The sequence below is a fragment of the Dicentrarchus labrax genome, unplaced genomic scaffold, assembly GCF_905237075.1.
Source record: "Dicentrarchus labrax unplaced genomic scaffold, dlabrax2021, whole genome shotgun sequence".
NCBI lineage: Eukaryota > Metazoa > Chordata > Actinopteri > Moronidae > Dicentrarchus > Dicentrarchus labrax.
Genome location: NW_026136705.1, coordinates 3,474,744 through 3,497,382, shown reverse-complemented (window position 1 = coordinate 3,497,382; position 22,639 = coordinate 3,474,744). Strand labels below are relative to the sequence as shown.

General features: G+C 40.6%; 1 protein-coding gene across 6 annotated transcripts in view; it reads left to right on the top strand.

Annotated features, from left to right (window-relative positions):
- si:ch211-200p22.4 (phosphatidylinositol-binding clathrin assembly protein) overlaps positions 1-22,639 on the top strand; it is a 78,479-nt gene that overhangs the window by 39,567 nt on the left and 16,273 nt on the right. For 3 of the 6 annotated variants that reach the window (XM_051401840.1, XM_051401839.1, XM_051401842.1), the window contains exons 6-13: positions 516-627; positions 1,071-1,177; positions 3,782-3,823; positions 7,826-7,911; positions 8,026-8,149; positions 12,819-12,952; positions 14,396-14,496; positions 16,447-16,557. In XM_051401840.1, coding sequence (XP_051257800.1) covers positions 516-627; positions 1,071-1,177; positions 3,782-3,823; positions 7,826-7,911; positions 8,026-8,149; positions 12,819-12,952; positions 14,396-14,496; positions 16,447-16,557 — 817 coding nt within the window. Of the gene's footprint in view, positions 1-515; positions 628-1,070; positions 1,178-3,781; positions 3,824-5,773; positions 5,795-7,825; positions 7,912-8,025; positions 8,150-12,818; positions 12,953-14,395; positions 14,497-16,446; positions 16,558-22,639 lie in introns of all 6 variants that reach the window. The other 3 variants (XM_051401841.1, XM_051401843.1, XM_051401844.1) reach the window with 3 other exon arrangements.

Genomic DNA, 22,639 nt, shown 5'->3' with positions numbered 1-22,639 from the left:
AATCGAAACAACAGTTTGCAAAGTTTGACACTCTCTTTAATGATGGGTATAAGAAGCATATTATGGCAACATGGTGTGTGTGTGTGTGTGTGTGTGTGTGTGTGTGTGTGTGTGTGTGGGTGTGTGTGTGTGTGTTCAGAGGGGAGACGGGGATTGGGTGGGGATTTGCAGAAATTGGTGGGTGCATTGTGGTGTTAGCTTCAAAGAGCGATAAAAATGGATGGTGAAGTTTCTCATTGGCATGCATATTAGTGTGTTAGTGTGTGTGTGTGTGTTAATTGTGTGTGTGTGTGTGTGTGTGTGTGTTAATGTGTGTTAGTGTGTGTCTGTGCAAATTGACAGTTGCTCTGTGTGTGAAGAGGTGCTGGTATTTGGAAAAAGATGTTTGCGAATATCTGAAAGAGATGTCTTTTTTTTTTTTATGAAAAGCTTTGGAAAGAGTTGTCTCCTTTACACTTCTCTCTCTTTCTTTCTTCCTCTTTCTTTCTACCTCTCTCTACCTCTCATCTCTCCAGGCCAACCCTAATGAGCTGACCAACGGAGTGATCAACTCAGCCTTCATGCTGCTCTTCAAAGACTCCATAAGGCTGTTTGCTGCTTACAATGAAGGGGTCATCAACCTATTGGGTAACACACACACACTCACACACTCTCACACTCTCTCTCTCTCACACACACACACACACAAACACTCTTACAATATACACAGTCTACAGTGAGCTGGCTGACGCTCGCTCTCTTAGATGTGTGAAAATGATGAGGTGTAAGTAATAGCTGCAGTTTGCTTTGTGTGTTTATACACATGCTCACGTCTGGTAGATATGTAAAGACACACATATGTGCACACAATCTGGTTGTCACGGCAGCAGAGAAGGTTTTGACAAGCTGTCATGGAGCTGCTAAGTGCTTCTGTTTGTCTCCACTCAATCATGCATTGATTGTTCCTGCCTCCTTTCTCCCTCCCTCCCTCCCTCCCCCTCTTTTAATGCTTCCTTCCTCTCCTTTTTCCTTTTTAAACATTTTTGTTTGTTTTACTGTTTTCATCCTCATCCTCCCTTCTGTCTCTGTAGAGAAATACTTTGACATGAAGAAGAACCAGTGCAAAGATGCTCTGGACATCTACAAGAAATTTCTTTACAGGATGACGAAGCTGTCAGAGTTCCTCAAAGTGGCCGAGGTATATTCACACACACACAAACACACACAAATGTGCACACACACATCAGGGATAATATTTTTCCAGGGTCTTTTTTTTGTAAGTTTTTACCCCCAGATATTTTTTTATTGGAAGAGCTACTCCCGTTCCAATTACCTTTTTACCCTTTTCTCCATACTTTCTTGTCCGTTTCTTGTCCTGACCACATCCCCTGAACACTTAAACACACATACATCTACACACACTTAACACACACATTCTCAAACACCACTTGGACGGATGTATTTTCCGCATAAAGACTCCATACTGCCACGATTTAGCTCACAGTGCTACTGTAGTGTGCGCAGACGAGAGTACCTGACATACCCTCACTGCCCCACATTTGCTTTGCAGACACTTTGCACACATCCATACATATACACCCAAAATAACCCTAAGATGGAGGATGTGGTTAGGCGCTCCGTTAGGTCCCTCTCCCTCTGCTCCCCACACTCCTCCATCTAATCCTTTCTTCTCCCGCTCTCTTCCCTCTCGTCCTGACAAAGATGGATACCCCTGTGGCTCTCCTTCGCCCAGTGCCCACAGATCATCCCTCTTTTTGTCTTTCCTCTCGTGCCCTCTTCCTTTCTCTCCCTCCTTTGTTTCAGCAGGCTGGAAACAGTGAGAATCAGCTGCTTTAACTTCAGCAGTGGAACTACATTGGTGGTTCATGTCCTCTGCATTAATGTACATTCAAAAAAAATGCTCCCTTTGTCTTTTATAATTAGGTTTTAAGGAGCTCCTTGGACAATTAAGTGTGTATTGTTTTGTTTTACAGACAATTTAAAACAGTAGTTGATTAGAAATTAGAAATGAATAAACTAATAATGACTTTCTCTGTTTTTTTAAACATGTCAAGGCTTTTTTAAAGTCTGAAATAAAACCTATTCCATTAATCTAGATGATTACCTGGGCGAAAATCAACCATAACAGCACTCAAAGCATGTGTTGTTGGCACATCACTGTAATAAGACACATATAGTATATATTATGTCCATATATTGAAGACTTTCTGTAGATTTTGTGCATCATTGTGGCCTTTTTAACCTTTAACCACCTACTGTTCTGCCCACAAGCTGAAGTTACATGAACATGAAATATAGGCTTCGATAGATTAAACTTATGACTTTGCGGTCATTGTGGTAATTTTCAGAAACAAAATAGTGTTGTAAAAATATTCTAGGTGCAATGCACGGTGGAGTGTGTAATGGGGCCTTTATTAACAATCAATGCGCTCTGGCAGGCCAACCATTTGATGAATCCTTGAAAAGATAATGTACAAATTCATTGCAAGGCTCTGATGATCAAATATAGTCCATTTGTCATCATTTGTGAATGGATCGCCCCCAAAATGGAGTTTTTCTAAACCGCCCTTTGCTTATGAAGAGAACATATTTCATTCTCCAGTGGTACAAAACAGATCATGGCGCCTCCTCATGAGTCAGAAATAAAATTGATTAAATGGTTAAAGAAAGTGTCACGTTAGCATCAAAATGCACCAATAGATTGTTTTTTACACATCCCAATGAAAAGCAAACAATCAGTTTAACAAAAAAAGACATCAGAATTGACATCTTAAGGTTCTGATCTTAATTAGATATTGGTGATACAAGTTTCTCTATATGTGAAAGAAAACGTCTCTATATTGAGGCAGTAGTCCTTTTTAACATTTAACTGTGACATTTAGATTTTGTTGTAGCAGGAAAAGTGCAGGTGTTGCTAATAACATTAACAACGACTGTTACATTCAAGTGTCCAAGTAAGCTGTGACAGTGAGTCAGTGACCTACCAGGAACTACACCAGGACCGATTATTATTTACACATGTGCTTTTCCTGCTGTGGCTCGTCAAAATGTCCTCATAGAAAAAGGCTTGTTGAATTTGAATTTGGCCTGCTTTAACATTGGCCAGTAAGGCTTTTACATTTTCTCCCCAGCCCCTTAATTACATTTTCCTTCAATGGCCGACATTTATTGTTTGCAGTCAGAAACTTTAACCTGGATTCAAAGGCACAAAACTTTAAAGCAGGAGCAACATCAACCATTATTAATTAAAGTTTTCCGCTGATAAATCTGCTCATAAAGGTGTTTAGAAAGAAAACCAAGGTCATGTTGATGATTATTTAAAAACGTCCAGGACTTAATGTTCTTTATCTGTGTCCTGAGAAGTCAACATGTTCACGCAAATGTTGTCTGTCTGAGTTGTAAAATCTTTCTGGAGATGGTTTTGGCGTAGCTGTCCTTTATTTATAAATGTTGTCACGTCATTACGCATCAGTCGCCACGCTCAACTCTCCCTCATCGGTCAGACATATTTATCACTGTCCAATCATCATCGTCATTCACTGTGAGGATTGGTTGGCTCATCAGCCAATCCACATGTCGAAAAAACTTTTTCTTGTTTATTTCTGTTGTCGTTTATGTTGACACTGCCACTGCATGAAGTAATGATTCCCCTGTTTTTTTTTCTCATATTTTCTTTTTTACAAATGGATCCTGCCCTTCTCTTTATTTTTTTTCTTCTCCATTTTATCCCACCTACCTTTCTCCCTTTTTTTTATTTTGTTGATTTTGTTTTTGACGACAGCAAGTTGGAATAGATCAGGGTGACATCCCAGATCTCTCACAGGTCAGTGTACATCTCACCTTCCACTTCCGCTTCTCTCTTTTTATGATCCTCACTCCTTCTCTGGCTTTCCCTCCTACCTTCTCACCTTTTTTCTGGCTTTCCTCCACCACTTCATGTGGTTTCATTGCTCCCTCTGTGCTTTCACCCATCCACTCGCACCTTATTTCACCCCTACATATACATGTTTCCCCCCTCCTTACCAATTGTTCACTCATTCTCTCTCCTTCACTCTTCGCTCACTCATTTTTATTTCAAACCACCATCTCGTCTAACCTGATCTGAATCTAGGCAACTCCCCTCTGGTTTGATTGATTTCCTGATTTCTCCTTTCACTTCTAAATGCTCATTATAGATCCAACCACAGGCTGAGGTGTGTTAAGTTGGCCTGCTTAAACACTGCGCCATCAGCAGGGCCCACTGCAGGTTTTAGCACGTGGATTTGACAGCCTGAGCAACTGCGAACAATGAGCTCAGACCTTCCTCTACAAAAATAGTGATAATTGCAACAACAAAGGGCTTTAAAAAAGACAGCATCACTACAGGGGAATAGATTACATGATTTGTGTTTTTAATTGCCAAGGATGAAGTTGCCTTTTTATCTAATTGTGAAATCAGAGGAATCACTTCATGCATGGCTTTCATCCTCCTAATGAGTTAAGGGAGGACTGGTTAGGTTGGTTCACATAAAGTTACACATCATGCTAAAGAACTGAAAGATTTTATGTTTAAATTTCATTTAAAATTCAGCTTAATTAGCTGTATGAACTGTAATTTGTAGATCTGAAGTTTTCAGTGCAATCATAGCTTTAACATACAACCCATGTCCTGTGATATAATCTATAATAATTATGTGTGACTGTGGCTTAGTGTGGAAATGATTGATGGATTAATGGATTGTTAAATAGACAGAAAATGTATCAACAACAAGGCTGCAACTAACAATTATTTTCATCTGTTGATTATCGTCTCGTATCGTAGATATTCAGTCTACAGTGATATATGACAGAAAATATGCAAATCCTTACAACTGAGAAGCTGTAACCACAGAATATTTGGCATTTTTGCTTGTGAAATAACAATTAATCAGTAAAAGAAAAAAAGTTGCTGATTAATTATCTGTCAAACAACTAATCGATTGACTATTAATTTCAGCTCTAATCAACAATTCTGACAAACAGTTGATCATTGAAGAGATTCATTAAGCACAAGTGGAAAACATTTGCTGGTTAAAGGAAATCAAAAGTGAAAGTGAAAAAAAAAAGTTTACAGTAGATTTTTGACCAGGCACTCAACTTAAATAGGGTGTTGTGGGTAACCGTAAGTCACAGTCATGCAAGTTGATTGGTTGAATCAACTCCTGTCGGGAGGCAGCTTCAAATTGAAGATGGGGGGGGGGTTGAAACAGTAAACACTACAGAAGCTGCACATACAAGTGAAAAAAGAATCGGCCACGCCAACGTCTTAGAGCAACCAAGTTCATATTCACCTACATCCAACCAAGAGTTCACAAAGTTTACTGTCTGCCGAAAAGAGAGCAAATCTCAGTTCAGAGTGTCAACAGATACTCTTAGTTTGGATATCAGAATCATGGATCCCTACCAATAACGGACTCATTTATCAATAATGAAAACAATCACCAGTTGCAGCCCTGATTTAGATTTACAGTTTACTAAACTAAAGCTACTTTGGCACTTCCTAATATTGGAGAGTTGCCACTTTGCTGTTTCTCTGCCTCAAGAAATCTTTACAAAAATCCCCCACACATGGAAAACAACTGTAACGTTTTACAGCCTCAGTGGAGTATGTGGACTTGCATTACCAAAAAAAAATCATTACGGAGTGTAAAACTGCAAGTTAACAGCATGTGGATTGACTGTGTGGGTGTTGAACTCATAGTAAAACTGCACAGGTCGTTAAATAGACGTTTCTCTTCTCCCTCGTCTGTCGCAGAAAACAAAAGGATCATACATTGTAGGTGGTGGGTTGCATACTGTACTGCTTACCCCCTCCAACCTGCTTAACGTCCCCGCATGACCATCATGTATGCTGTATGTGTGTATGTGTGTGTGTGTGCAACCATACACACTTACACCTCATACACTCACAGGCATGCTCTTGTTTCTTCTTCCCAGTGTGGAGCAATACGGTGTTGACAGTATGTGTGTGTGTTGGCCTCAGGTGGATTGCTTGTAGCTCTCTCACACACACACACACACACACACACAGAGCTCTGGCACGACAAGCAAAAGGCCATGAAACCTCATGAATAGAAAATGAGGCTTCACCCCTCCGTCTTCATCTGCATGAAAGAATCCCTGCACCGGGTTTTCGACTTGCTCATTTAAATTCCACCCTCCTCCTCCTCCTCCTCCTTAGATGTTGTTTATTTCATATTTGTCATGCACAACATCATTGCTTCAACATGCATGACGGAGGTGCTTTAATAGTGAATAACCCGAGCATTACCGTGTAATCGCTGTAGAAAAAGGAAACATGAGAGAGGAGAAAAGGGAGGATTCTCTCTTTTCTTATTTTTGTCGGTGATGACTTTTTTTTTTCTCCCCCGTCTCCCTGCCTTCCAAAGTTAGTGCTATCACTAAACGTCCTTAGATGAAAGCAAGGTACACTCACAAAATGTCAAAAGGAAAACGGTCAGGAGATGAGGAGACACCCTGCTGAGTGTGTGTGTTTGTGTGTGTCAGAGCTAATATTGACTGGGCATACACACAGTCTTCTTTTCACCCATTCAGACCCGCTGACAGTTAAAAATGGGCTCTTTCTCTCCTGCATGATGCTGTTTCTTTAACAACCAGGCAACAGTTTGGCAAGAACCCGCTGTCTAGCCAGCCGCAAAGGGCTCAGAAGCCAAAAACACTCCCAAATGTGTGTGCGTCAGTGTGTTTGCGTGCATGTCTGCAGCCCTACTGACAGCACACTTTGCATTCTTGTGGATGGAGAGACAGACATGACGTTGTCATATTTTCTCAGTGGAAGAATTTCCTCTCCTCTTTCTTCAGCCAAAGGAGAACTGAACTCTTTTCTTTTTCTGCGTGCTAAGTTGTAAGAAAACCACAGATTATACACTCAATAATGCAGTTGTCTCACTCGCTTTTGCCTCCTTGTTTCCCGTGGTTTTTGAGCATTAATGAGGCACCTAATGAGCAATGAAGACATTATGTTGTGCAATGTGAACAATTGGAACTGAACTTGAATTCGCAGCTGAATTGTGTTTTCTGTAGTAGCGTAGCAACAATCCCCAAGTAACCTGCTCACTAACTTGTCCTCCAGAACAGTTGAGCTCAAATTTAATGCAGCTGCCTTATGTCAGCCTACAACAAACAGCATTTACAGACTCTTGCCCCCATTTTTGTTTTTGGGTTGCCAAAATGTAAAAAGACTAGAGTTTAATCCCCATCCCCACGTGGAATGCATATGCAGAGATTTGGTTAAACTATAGAGACAGAGACATACTGACAAGTCAGAGGCACAGAGTGCATCCTGGCACTCATTGTGCGAGTATGACAGGACCTCACAGTGCGAGGGACACTGCGAGATAAGCAAGACAAAGAGGCAATTCACAGCAAGGGAAGTTGAATGGAAAAAATGAAAGAAACGGCACAGAAATTATCGCCCTCAGCTTCATGTGAAGTCAGGAGTAGAAGTGGCGCGACCTCTCCTTCTTTCTCCACCTTTTTCCTCGCTCTTTGTTTTTCAGCCTCCTCCTTTGTTCTCTCTCTCTCTCTCCTTTGAGTCTCCTGCTAACAGTGTGAGTGTTTGCTGCATGTTGCCATGGCTATTCTTGGAGCCTGATGCACTGTGTTACCTTCCTGTGAGACCAACTAACTCTGGGTGCTGTGTGTGTGTGTGTGTGTGTGTGTGGGTGTGGGTGTGGTGTGGTGTGTGGCGTCTCTTGTGCACATTGTGCACAAGAATTTTCAAAAACTTGAGTTGATTAGTGAATTTCTTTCTCTTACCCTTTTCTTATACTTACTTCTCCCTCAGGCCCCCAGCAGCCTCCTGGAGGCACTGGAGCAGCACCTGGCTTCTCTAGAGGGCAAGAAGACCAAGGAACTGAATGCAGACACCAGGTAGACATCTTAATTTCCTGCGTCAGGTTACAGTGGGATTTCTTGAAACATATCACACCAGTCAACACTTAATAAAAAACAAACAAAATATTTTAAATTCTCTTTCTGTTTCAGAGCATCCACCCTGTCCAGCGCCGTCTCATCTCTCTCCTCCACCGGCATGTCCTTCAGCCGCATGGACGAGAAGGAGAAGCAGCAGGCCTTGGAGGAGGAACAGGCCAGACTGCAGGCTCTTAAGGTAACGGATTTTATACTTACTTTACGGCAAATCACCTCTGAATCGGGGTCAGGCTCAGTGCTGTAGCAGCAGAAATGCCAGCAGCAGGTCTAATAGTTATTGCTGTCACCCTGTTCTCCTCTCTTACTCCCATTCTCTCTGCTCTCAGCTGCTACAGAAGTCCTAAATGTAACAGGATTCATGAGGGATGCACTTTTGATTTAGGTCCCATTTATAGCTGGTATTAACATGTTGTCTTTACCTGGATACATTACATTACTTATTTTTATCCTTCCCCACCATTTTTCTTAATTATTATTATAATAATTATTATTATTTGCTCATTTCCTGCATCAAACTACTCCCAAAGGGTTTAAGGTCGTGTGGTTATTGCTGCTTGTTACCTGTTCTTCTTCACTGACACAAAAGCTGCTGACCTAATCCGTCTTTTAAATTTCCTCCATTTCTTCAACTTGCAGATTCCCCTTTAATTTTAACACCGTGTAACCAAACAATATATTCTCATGCTGAACTACTCCTGCTGACACAGCTAAAAGCTTTAGTTTATGGGCAATTATAAATTGGGAACTTGTAATGGCTTTTTCTGGGAGTTGTGTGGTACCAAATGTAACCCTTGTGTGCACGCTAGTCATATGCTCCTCACGGTTTATACCAAACTATGCTTTTCACATTCAATTCATTTAATTCAAGTGCAGATGCAGTGGTTACTCAAATGTTATCATGTACAGCTTATGTCAAACAAAGCAGCAGCAGCGGCTGCCAGCACTCGCACACATTTTCTCCAGGAAATGCAATTCAAGGCTGGGTAATGATATCTAATCACCGCCACTTACATCTGGTATTAATAAGTGTTCAAGTTATCTCCATTCTGCCTGCATTGTGATCAAAATTCTGTTAGCTACTGCTACTGCTTGTTGTTTTTTAGCTTAAAGCTTACAGGAAGAGCAGGAGCTAGGTGACTTTTCAGCTTGCTAGGCGAGAAGAATGTGGCCACGCTGTACTGATTACATTTACACCTGGATGACATCCGATCACAATGCAAGCCAGACCTCTTCCAGATGTGGTCTGGACCGATTTACACATTGCATTAAAAGAGCACTCCACCTATTTGGCACCGTACTTTTATAATATTGTCAGACTCAGGCTGGACAGAGATTCAGCAGTGTTATGCTGGTAGCAGCTAATGATGCCTCGTGTTAGCTCACTTCTTTCCACACCCCAGCTTTTGTACTCTTCATCCCCAACCAACATTGACTCCAGTGATATCTCATTAGGAAATGTATCAGACTTCATGCAGCTCCCTCGGAGACACAAAAGGCTTTATACAACTTTTTTTAAATGCGTAAAATCACTGCACTTAACATGTGTTTCTTCCTCATACAGATTAGGATATCCACATACTGATCACATGCTAATGCCACATGTAAATTAGGTCTTTAACACCACATCCACAACGATAAAAGAAAATGTCCTTCCACTGCCACATTGTTTATCCATGTCTAGCTTTTTATCTTTGTGCAACTGCATGTCTGTGCAAATATTCTTGTGCTATGCTTTTTTTGTTTGCACTGTGTGTAGGCACACAGAGAGCTACTGAGAACCAAAGTCAAATCTCTTGTTTGTGTCAGGACAAAAAGCCTGTAAAAGGGGACTCAAATAATTCATGATCGTCTATAAATCATCTTGTAGTTGTTTTTATATTAGCCCATAACACTTTTTTTGGGTGGGGGTGGGGGGTTGTCATTGTACTGTAACTTCACATTATTTAGTCATATCATTGGGAACTTAAGGGAACCAAGTGTTACTACAATCACCTTATCTACCAAACTAAATGTTACGGGAGGGTGTAATATAGAAATGGGGCAAGAAAAGTCACTTTATATTTTTCTATATAGAGATTTGATCATCTGAACTCAAGAATCTGATCACAAAAATCAGCTCAAAATGACATGTTTAACTGCAGTCATTGCCCTGGATTTAAGATTTCTGCCGCAACTACAAAACACTGAGCTGTGACAAATGGCACAAATTGTTAACTCAAATTATATATATATATATATATATATATATGTATACATGTACAGTGCTCCACTTTGCTGTGCTGTAGAAACCCGATTTTGTTGTTGCTAAAGACTGCTGATAGATTGCCAGGCAACTTTGCTGTTCGGTGAATTCTGAACTGCAGCTGAGGATAAAGGCCAAGAGTCTCAGTGGCGAGCCGAGCAATAGAAAAGTCAAGTGTAAAATGTGTTGACATTTCTTGCTCCAGCCCTGGGAGTCCTGCCTTACAGCAAACTGTAATTGAGTAAGAGCAGTGAAGCTACAAAATAGGCACACAGCGGCTCAGTGTGTGCGCGTGCGCGTTCGTGCATGTTAAGCATGCTTACATCCTGGCAGGGAAGATACAGTATGTGTCTAGTACTGTTGCCAGTATCTGTGTAAGATTTTTTGATCTGTGTGTATATGAAGAATGTGCATATCCTGGCAGATTAGGCTCTCTATGTGCTGCCAGTGTGTCTTTGTGTCTTTGTTTGTGTGCGTGGTTGATTGGATTTTAGGGAGCTGTTTACTTTGTGCCCTTGGTTGCCCTGTTTCTGCCAAGGTCCACTGATTACCTTTGGGTTTAGTTAGAAGGGAGAGGAAAGATAAAGTCAGTGGGAACATAACAGAGTAAGAAACAGAGCGAGAGAGCTGGGGTGAGCAGGGGTCGTCCAAATACTCTAGTCCAGCTGTCTGCGCGCTCTGGTGTCCATATGGACTCGACACACACATACACACTCATACACAAACACTTTCACTCTCAGCTACTGTCCAGCTGGGGCCTTAGCCCAAACAATAACAGCAGTTCCCATTTGTTCCTCGCTACACTGTCAGAATATGAATGAAGAGGACTCGGCCCGGGCCGGGGCTGGTACAGTAGGAGATGCTGTTTATTAATCTGCTCAAAGTCCAAATTCCTTTAAAGGTGGAAGAGGTTGTGTAAGGGAATGGCTGTGTGTAAATAAAATAGACAAAGGCACTGTGAGAGGCAGCATTTCCACTCCCACTGTGGCAATCCATGCTAAGAATCTACCCTTTGTTGTACTGTAAATTGCTTTCCTTGTCTACCAAACAGTACATATTCTGATAAAAAAAATAATAAAACGAAACAAAGATGTTATTTTCCAGGACATGTTCCCACATGATAAGACACAAATGTATTGATCCTTGTTGAGATATTAGGTCATTGCAGCAGCAGCAAAAGTAATAAGATCCAGCGGGAAATATAGGCGGATGGAATATAAGCACAAAAAAAGGCAATAAACAGCCAGAATGATGAAATCAATCAATAAAACAATACAACTTACTGCAGTCATTTACAGGATTATACAAAACAGTGCAGGCAGATTGAATATGTTCAATATAATATAAACTGCACCAAGAAACACTATTTACTCGACATAGACATATACTTGATTGAATGCATTCTGTTTCTATTTGCACCCACTGTCATTTCACATAATGTTAAAATGTGTTGTCATATAGCATCATCTTAAGCCACAGAGTGACAGCAAGTTGTTCACAGCCCCGCTGTTACCAGCACGCATCAAACTGACCCTGAAGCAAAACAGTTCAAATTCATGCAAGAAATGAAAGTCTGGAGGTGTCTGGAGATTTTTAAACCTGCAAATGTGTTGGATCACCTTCAAAGTACTGGAGAGTTGATCTTGGATCAGTAGCTAAAATATCTTCTGGTAGTTTCACTGTGTTATCCAGGTGGATTTCTTACCTGAGTGCAGTCTGAGACATGCACATGTTTGGTTAACTGGTAGTCGTGCATGTATCAACAGTATTTTGCCTCTGCTTGTGCTAACTGAAAGTGACTTGCAGGCACAGTTACACAAGGCTTGTTATTTCTTGACTCAATCGCAATGAATCAACTAAAAACAATGCAAAAATCAAAAACCGAGTGTTGGTTTGTTCTTGAATTTATTTCAGTTTAAGCGGTGGCTGAACTTTGCTGATGTTTGTGTTTCTGTCATGAGAGAGAACAATAGTCTGCATTTCAGCTGCACCTGGTGTCTGAGCAGGTCAGATATTGTTTGAGATATGAGAGGTTTTCAGCTCTCACACATGCTGGAGAGCTGGAAACCAATATAATACGTTTTAAAGGACTTTAAATTAATCGTCTGTCATTAAATTGTGTATGCTGAATTCCACACCACCAGGCAACCTTGGCAGGCATAAACCAAGCAATAAACTGACTTTGGAAATTCTCTTGGATGCAGTCCTGGTTTTTAGTCTTAAAAAATAAACCCAAGAACTATTTGAATATCACCAAAGCACAAGTGTTTAAACTTCTACCTTTTATGTTTTTACTCATAATGTCTCTACGTTGGGAATGATTGTGAAGAGATGCTTGAAAAGGATTTCCAAACATCATGACTCAAAAGCACAGAGAGGCTCAAAACACAAGAAGTTACTGGAATGAATTTTGGGTGTTGTTTCCTCAGTGAGAGAATAGTCTGTATGTATGTGCGAGAGAATGTGTTTGTCGTTGTCCTGGATTTGAGTTTACTGGAAACAAAACTCTTATTCATTTCCAATGGGAAATGACTGTTTAACCATCGTCTTCCTAAACACATTGTGGTGTTTTTCTTTCTGTTTTGTGTGTCTGTGTGTCTTCCAGGACCAGCGCCTGAAGGAAATCAGCATGCAGACTCCACCCTCTGCCTCCCCCAGCAGCCAGTCGATAGGCAGCGCCAACAACAACCACATCACACAGACCCCAGAGTTGTTCACTTCCACGCTGTCTGCCAACAGGTGCGTGCACACAAACACGCCAATTAGCCCATGTTCACCATTTTAAACCGATATCTTCAAGTCCTCTACATTTTTGAGATATTGAACAAATACCACAGATTCTGGGAACAGCAAGCTACTTTTGTCAGAAATAAAACAGTGGTGTATCTGTTTACAGTGCAGCCAAACAAATAAAGTCAGCCAGTAGTTGGCCTTTTTTCATCATGTCATACAAAACCCACATCAGATCTCAGTAGATCTGAGTAGTTCTTCCACATAACGGCACCAAACAGTGAAAGCAGTTAGTTGCTGAGGATCTGGAGGTGAGCAGCTCACTCTGTCTGCTTTTTCTTGTTCCATTATTGCCTGCAATATTTTAAACTGATCCAGGTATAGGTATAGATGCATTTTTGATGATTTGCAGTGACAAATATATTGCATTTCCTGTGTCTGTTTTACAATAAAATCGTGTGTAATGCTTTTAATGTGAACTAGCAGCAGTAGAAAAGCTCAGTTGGCATTAGGAGTTACTTAACTTACTATTACAGCTCTGATGCTGTGTTAGGAGAGTGAACTCTGAAACAGGCTCATATAAATGACAGAAGATAATACTTGATTGCATACGTACTTTGTTTCCAGTCAAAGTCTCCTCATGCATTTGAAGGCAATCCGAAGCCAGTGTGGGAATGGCGTACCCCGCCACAAAAGTTATTTATTGAATGTAAATTCACTGAATGGCTATTGCAGAAAACATCATAAATGATATCAAATATGGGATTGGATTTCTTTAAAAATGAAAACTGAAAAGCTAATTAAGCTTTAAGTCAAGCAAGAATGGTTAAAACATCCAAAACAATACAAACTCACAAATAAAACAGACTATTCAACACCCTAACGCCTTTTAAATTTACTGTATGTGAAGTCAGAATTCACTTAAAACTCTGTAGGCTGTTTGCTTCGATGCCTCCCCACCAAAATAAACGCTTGTATCACCCACTCGACTGATTCCAGCTGTAATAGAGTTACTAAGTAAGACCATTTATTCTTGATAATCAGTATAGAATTTATACTCGACATGCACACACTGTTACATGCTGTGAATTTACCGCTCCTAACTGTTTTATTGCTGTGTGGAAGTTTTTACAGCCCTTCTGAGAGTGAGGATTAATCTTTATCTGTGACAAACGAACATTTTTAGTGGTGACTTTAGCTATTTATGCACGATTTGATTAAATATTAATACTCTTATCTCCAACTGTCTCTCCATTCTTCTTTTTGTTCCTCCTCATCTCGCTGACTTTTTCTCTTGTTCTCCTCTTCTTCCCTACCTCCTACTCTCTCTCCGTCTCACTTTCTCTTTAATCTCGTTCACTTATCTCTCCTTCTCTATTCCTCCCTGTTTTTCTGTCTACTTCCTCTCTCATTAACCCTCTGTCTTACCCTCTTCACTCTTTCGTTCCTCAGTGTGCCAAATCTGAACAGTGACCTGTTTGATCTTCAGCCGGCCTTCATCCCCGCTGTGCAGAGCAATCCTTCAATCTCCACCGCCAACAGTGCCTGGGGAGGTACGCTACCGACACACCTGCATTTGCACGTATATGAAGGCAACAGCAGGGACGCAGACACACACAAATAAAAATGCACACAAACACATTTATGTCTGAGCAAAATGTCTTCCCTCTGGCCAGTCATCCATATGTCTGCCCATCCATCTGTCGAGCCATTCATTTGTCTTTTTATGTAAACCATCCATCCACCCACCACCATTCCCTCCTCTTCTTCAGAAACTAATGTTGCATGACCCAGCCGGTGTCTTGTGTGGAGATAAAGTTTAAACAAGTTTTGAGCGCAGGTGTTTTCATTGTAAATACTCACAGTATTTTGGAATAATAACTCCTGTAACCATGTGTTCAGTCTTAGCACCTCAATATTAAACCAGTCCAAGGAAATGTCAGCTGAGATTCAACCACCCTTGCCTCGTTTTCTTGTTTGTCAGTGTGGGAAATGTTGCTGCAGCAGAAATGCTGAGCAACAACACTGACTCACATTAGCTTTGCTGTACACTATACACCCCCTCTATTTCTGAAAAACACTGACATTTCTAGCTCAAAATCAGCTTGCTCAAATCAAAAAGTAGCATACAGATGCATCTGGAAGCACTGTCAGTGCAGAGTATTACAGGCTTTATGACAGAGGATTGAACTAAAGCCATTTATAAGAAGTTCAGAATCAGAGATACTTCTTAACTCAAATATCAGCCCCTTATATTATCAGTTGTTCTGACACAGGAGCAGAGATACCTATCCCCTGTACTTTTCTCAAAAATAACGCAAAAGATACTTCAATGAACGTCCTGTAAACGAAGGAAATACAGAAGTGTTCAGTAAGGCAGTAGAATGAAAGGAATAGTTTGACATTTTGGGATATATGCCTTATTGGCTTTCTGGCTGAGAGTAAAATGGGAAAATTGCTAAAGATTCATATCTATGTTGAACATGAAGTGACAGCCAGCACCCAGATAACCTAGGTTAGCACAAAGACTGGGAACAGTGGGGAAACAGCTAGCCTGGCTCTGTCCAAATTCACCTACCAGAAAGCTCACTTATTAACACGTTGTGTCTTTGTTTGTTTAATCGGCACAAAAGCCAAAGTGGAAAACGCAGTTTTACGCGGGGGGGTCAGGACTATTTCTTGGCTCTGAGCAGTTGGCAGACAAACCAGCAGAGATTCCAGGAAGTTACTGTACCATGCCAAGAAATAGTTTGGTACATAACCCATAAGTGGCAAGTTGTCCTTTTTTGTATGAACTAGACATACACAATATAACATGTTAATTAATAAGCTTTAGAGGTGCTGGTAGGTTGATTTTGTTATGTTTGTACAGAGCCAGGCTAGTTGTTTTCCTCTCTTTCCAGTCTTTGTGCTAAGATAACGCTGCTAGCTGTGGATTCATATTTAGCTGACAGATATGAGAGTAGTATTGATTTATACCAATATAACCTTTATTCTCTTAAAGGTTAGTTATAACAGTCACATCATGTTTATTTATAGACACCGGTGTACTGTTTGTCCTCTGTATATTGTCGGGTTTTCTTGTTTCGTGGACTCCACAAAGACAACCGCTCTCTGAGGCTTCAAGCCCAAATCCCCTACAGGGATATGGATGAAGACAAAAGGTGCATCAGTGGATTTCCTCGTGCACAAGCTTAGCTCTCCTCTGAAAGCCTTGACATTCCCGACATCCTGCGCAGAATCCCAAGTTACTAAGCAACAACAATGGCAGTACACTGGAGACCATAATGTCCATGTTCCTAATCTAATGGGATTAGTTTTGCAGGAGGTGGTGGAATCCTTACTGGAGCAAAGCTGTGATTTCCATTCAGGCTAAATCACAATCTGATGTATATATCTGCAGTTATTTTTAAAGCTGTGTCAGATAAAGCTAGTCCAACAGTCATCTCATGCAGTTAAAAAATCATTTTTTTTAATCGGTCATATTTAACTGCATCCCTCAGGAATGGAGAGCCAGCTTCTGCAGCAGACCACCCCAGCCATGACTGTAGATTTCGATGCTGTGTTTGGGAATAAGGCCACGCCCAGTAACAACGGCCCACAACCTGCAGCCGGTAAAGCCCACTCTGTCTGACTATCCAGAACGGAGCCAGACTGAAAACTAAAACCTTTTTTGGCTTTGCTGGCAGCACAAGCGTAGCATTTAACTAACCCTCTGACTAGTTCCAGCAACATGTGGTTGTTCCTGCCCCTGGGTGGGTGTCGCTTTTTTAGCATCGCCTGTTGTTTGACTTGGTACATATAGTCTCTAACACTTTTAATGACAGTAACTCTACAGCACGTTCACAACCCAGAGAAGGGGGAGATCAGTTAACTTTAAATTCAATTGGATCCGTCTTTTCATTATAAATTTAAAAAGCCCTTAAAACTTGCTTCCAAATCTTGCGTATTTCTCTATAATGGTACATAATCTGGACTAAAGAAGCAACAATTTGAAGTTAAAAATTAGGAAAAAAAATAGCTCAATCTGCTTCTTCAAGATTGTGCGAGTGTAATTTGATCAGATTTGATTGACAGCATACAGCGACAACTCCTCGATTATGATCAGATTTAGATTTAGATATCGGTAAATCCTGATTGGTGCACAGAAATTTGTGTCATCCTGTTTTTTTCCCCCATCAGAGATGCCTACTTTAAAAAGAAAACAGCACAACAACAGTGAGACAAGCAAAACTGTTCTCAAAAGTGTGACCTAATAGTTAATAGTAAGAAGCTGCTTGAGAAAATCGGTCTTCAGGGCCTTTATGGATTACTCGTCACTTATTTCAAGGTTTTTTCTTACTTGATTGAGCCAAAAGTTAACTGATCCCAGCCCTGATTTTCCTCAGTAATTTCCCTTTTCTTTCAGGGTTCCTACACAGGTCTGCAATTTCTACAAAAATGAGCAAATAAACAAATCTTTTCCAGATGATGAACCTAAAATGTTAAATGCTATTTTCCAAAAAGTTTTTGCATTTACATCATTTAATTGTCAACCAAAATCTTTGAATCAGGTGAAAAAAAAAAAAAAGCATTTAGAAGTCTTCAACAGAATTGATAATGTGTAGGAACCCTCCCTCCAACTACTTCAGCTTCTCTTGTTGTGGTTTCCCGCCTGTTATGGTAACAGCTTTAGACTGATGGCTCTTAAGTGTTGCAGGTCTGAGACTTTGGCTCTGAGCCCTCTTATTAGCTTACTTTCTTTTAACCTCTCAGCAACTGACACAATCAATCTCGGTGCTTCCCGACCCTTGCGGGTCCCAAAGCGCTCCTGCAAAGCATATAATTTTAAGGCACGGCGAGTTATCGACAGCTCCAAAGAAGGCACAGCAGATAAGAGCGACTCCTTGCAGAGGTCATCTAAAGACTATTTTCATCATAAAGGGAGAAAGAAGTTCAGAGAGAGGCGCAGATTTAAACTGCAAGAGCTTAGAGGAACTTACAGAATCAGACTTTACTTTTTTATGTGTTTTTAATTAATTTAGCGGATAAGTCGGGTTATATTAGATTTGTTTCTTGTTTCTTCTTGTCAATAAATGCTATGAAAAGACCAAAACCAACAATGAATTGATGCTACTCAAGTCGTGTCTCTGTAGCCAAAGCCTGATATAGCCTCTCTGTGTCATGGACCTCCACTGTTACAGAAAAACTATTAAAAGCACATCAGTGAGCCACACTGTTGCCTCTGGTGACACGTCCCTCCATCGTGATGAACGTGGGCACTGTAGTTTTTATTTTTAGATTTGATTCCACATTCACCGTCCGTGCTGCTGTAAATGCTACATGTGTATTAATCCGCAACTGCAAACCTGTCCAAACAGATACACTATTTACTTACGTTGGCTAAAAACTACTGTGTCCAGCTGTTTTACTTTTGTTTACCCTTTTTATCGATAAATATCTTCACTACAGCCTATTGGGCTTGGGGTTGAGTACAGGCTGCGATTGAGAGACAAACTACTGTATTTTGGTCTTTTCATGGAATTTTGTGGCAACAACTCAAGTTTCGAATATTGGATATAGTTAACCATCACAATCAGTTGAAATCTTTGTTTTCCCTAGTGTACAGAGTCACCGATTTTAACATTTTGTCTGTCTCTATCTAGCCAAGCATATTTTCACAGCGACACCGCCCATCAATCAACATTACTGGAAGTTTGCCAGGTTTAATCAGCCAGCTGTTTCTCACCAGCAGTCGTTGCACACGTCGTTCAAACTCATTTGTAAGACTTGATCGAAACAGTATTATCATACAGGGCTACATCACTAATCATGCATCTGTGAAAAGTCTATCTGAAAATCCTCCAAATTGATTCCGAAGGCATTTGTTTATTTTTTCTGGCTGAAAGCATGAATCACGTTATCGTCATTATTGGGAAGTATTAGTTGCGTTTGTACAGCTGCAGTAGCTGTTTATTTTGTCTTTTCAAATGTTTAAGGAGTCCAAAGTGCATTTTCTCTTTTTCTGGAGCCGCTGACTTGCTCTAATCTTGTCCAACCCCGTCGGATCACTTCTGCTCAGCTCAAAAGTAACAGTTGGAGGCTTGTGGCTCCAGTGTGCAGCCTGATTCTGGCTTTGGACGGACTAACTTCCTTCTATTAATAGTGCCTGTGTTGAAGCTGCCACTACAACTACCAATACACCATCTGGGCAACTGGCAGCATCTCACAAAACTCTGTGTGTGTGTGCGTGCGCGTGTGCGGCTACTCGACTGTATGTCTTTTTCCTTCTGTGTGTGCGCCCGTGCATTGTCTACGTATCCTTACGTGTCCCTTATATTTGTTAGTGTTTGTAACTGTGTGTGTCTACGTCTGTTCGCACGTCATCTGTCATTTTGCTCCATCCCATCTGTCTGCTTCTACTCGTCTGTTGTGTTTGTTGTTGTTCACACCGTTCCCACCCTGATTCCCCACCCCTCCTCTCCCTCCCCTCCCTCCTCGTCCTCCCTTACTCCATTTATTTCATCTCTCTCTCTGTGTTTGCCTCATCGTCTCCCCATCACACTTCACAAGGCAAGAATCACCCAGGCAACTCCTTTCCATCTGCTCGCCTCCTCCTCTTTCCTCTCCCTCCTTAAAATCCTTAAAAGTCCTTTCTCCTTCCTCTTTCTCCTCTGCAAAGTCTGTATTCTTTATCTGGATGTTTTTTGTCCACTTTTAACTGATATCTTACTGTATTTGTGCTTTGATGTACAGAGATTTGGAGGTGTAGTTGCTCCTTTTTATATCGAGATTTCTTTTTTTTTTTTTTTAAGCCAGAGCCCAATTTATGTTTGTATTGCTGAAGTTTACTGTTTTTTTTTTTTTTTTTGTGATTACTTTATAATATATTCTTAATTTCCCATTGTGTGTATCTGTTTTCTGTTTTCTTCTTTGACAGTCTTTGCAGATTGTAGATTTATTTATGCCTTTTTTTATGCCTTTTTGTTCATGTGCTTCTGTATTAGTTACCCTTTAGTATCTTAACCTTTGGAGGCAATTTTTATGTTGAACTTGATTTAACAACATTTCCTTTTTTCTCTTCTTTCTTTCATTAACACAACACAAAGCTGAACTGAATGGCATCACAAGGTTAAATACACACAGTGAGAGATTAAATGCACATCTTGATCTTATTAAGAGCAGTGTGAGAAGTCTATCACTCAATTATCATCTTGTTTGCATACAAAAATGGTGTTAAAAGGGTTATGTGAGAATTAAATAACACTCTAATCTTACCCTTTTCCTTATTATACTAATAACACTAACTAGCTCTACACTACGCTCTACAACAATGCTTTCTTTATTTCTCCCCTGGTGAGGATGATAACAATTTTGCTTGAGATCTGTTAGCTCTAGCTCGTGTTATCACAATAAGATATGTACGTAGCCATCATGTTCATATTTAAGGCCCTTTCTTACAAGATTGCCGTTTTAAAGTCAGTGAGAAAACAGCATATTCAACAAACTCATGAAGCTAATTTTAAAGTAGTAATTGTGCAACCTTTTTATCATTGTAAACTGCATATGCACTGTGTGAAAATAACCTTTTTACCATTTTATTTTGTAAGCAAACTATACGCTTTTCAACAAACTTAAATAGCTAGCTATCTACAGGTGAGAAAATCTGTTTTCAGCCAGGCAAATCAGTAGTTGACTCATAGAAATAAGGCTGCGTTCACATGGAATTAGGCAAATGAACAAATCAAGGACCCATTGTTTCAAAGATGATAGACATTAGAGTAGTAACACTGCTCCCTCTCGCGTGGCAGTTGCTAAAGATCATACAAGCATTGCTCTTCCTGTCAAACCTGAAAACCATAAAGGGACACTTATGTTTGAATGATGGAAATCCTTTACTTTAACCAGTAGATGAACCCAGCAATGTTGCGTACTCCATGTCTGGAAAAAGGCTTTGGATAATCCAACCTTTTTAAATTTCTGTCACATTTAGTAGTAAGTAGCAGATTTCTGCCTTCTGGGTGTTTTGGAATTGAACCCTTGACATGGATTTACTTCCTTTCTCTCCCTCTGATCTTAAACTCTATTGACTGTCAAATCCTCTGCTGAAACACCTAAGCTAACACCGATAGCATTATCCTCCCAGTTCAATACAACGCTCTCAGTGCTCGCTTCATCTCCTCCTCCTCCGCCTCCCAGTTCCCTCCTCCCCTGTTTTCTTCTTATTCTCTTTGCCCTGTGGTGTTTGTGATCTACTCAGAGAGCTTGTTTCTTTCTTTTGGTTTTTTTTTTCTCTCCCTTCCTCCCCCCTTTTTTTTATCTATTGCTCTCTTGATTCACTTTAATTCAGTGGGCTTCACTGACACGGTGGTTTAAGAAACAAAAAGTCACCCACATTGCCAAAGTGTTTTATCACAGTGACAACAATAATGGAAAGTGAGAGAAATTAGATTCTAGAGAATTAAAAAGATAGTGGACAAAACTAGGTTTCTTTCCTCGTCTCTGCCTTGCTCTCTTCTCCACTTTCTTCTTCCTTTTCTACTTCTTTTTCCCTTTTCTGTCTCTGTGTGCTTCTCCTCCTCTCCCTCTTTTTCTCTCATCTGCTAAGCTAGCAGGAAAAGTGTTTTCTGAATCTCTTGTGTCAGCACCACTGTCAGACCTACACACCGCTTCCTAACTAAATATTATTCCTCCCTCTTTTTTTTTCCCACCATCAGCTGCCTCTTTCTTTTTTCCTTTCTCCTCCTCCTCCTCTGTGTTTTGCAGGGACACTGTACGTGTACAGCGGTTGTGTTGCATTCACATCTCGCTCGTTCTTGTTTCGTTTCCAGCTTTGTATTGTTGCCTTGGTCCTGGCTCCGCTTTTATTTCTGCTGCATGTCTCTAGGTATTTGTTATTTAACCTCTAAGCATTACTGCATTAAGAGAGGGAGCAATAATGCAAGGAGCAGGGGTTGAACCACCATTCAGACGTAGAATTATGTAAAAAAAAAAAAAATCCTTTACTTTTACATTTTCACTTTTAATTTCCCTTTTTTGCTCATCTTTTGTAATTCCACCAAATCCACACACATATAAACGCTCGCACACACAGTCACACCTCCTGGTTTCTACCAGCAGAGTAATACGGAGCCATTAGCTGAATGAGTGCTGATGTGGGAAGTTGTTAACACGGGCACTTACACACACACACACACACACACACACACACACACACACACACACGCACACACGCACGCACACCAACACAGGATATTACTCAGTCATTTGCACCTACCGGCCATGGACAAACACAATCAGTTTTCACACACTCTCTGATTCACGAACTCACACACACACATACATGTTCAAAACTAATCACTGTTCAGAGTCAGAGTGTATACATGACAGCTATGAACAGATAAATCAGTCATCTGGAACAAGTGCTGCAAGCTACTGAGTCAGGGATTATAGGCTTGCTGTTGATAGAATGAGGCTGCTGTATGAATCTGGGTAGAGTATATCTGCTTTAAACTGGAATCTCTGTCCATGTAGGTAAATGCTAAAAATAGAGCAGGAGGAATTCAATTAACAGCGAGGCTAGCAGTGAGATTGAGGTTCACATTAAGGATGTACAGCTCAGCAATATTCTCAGATCAAAAACCGTCCAGAGCTGCTTCATTAAAGTGGTCAAATCGTGAGCGGACATTTTTGAAAAGTTTTGAAAATTAATTAGGC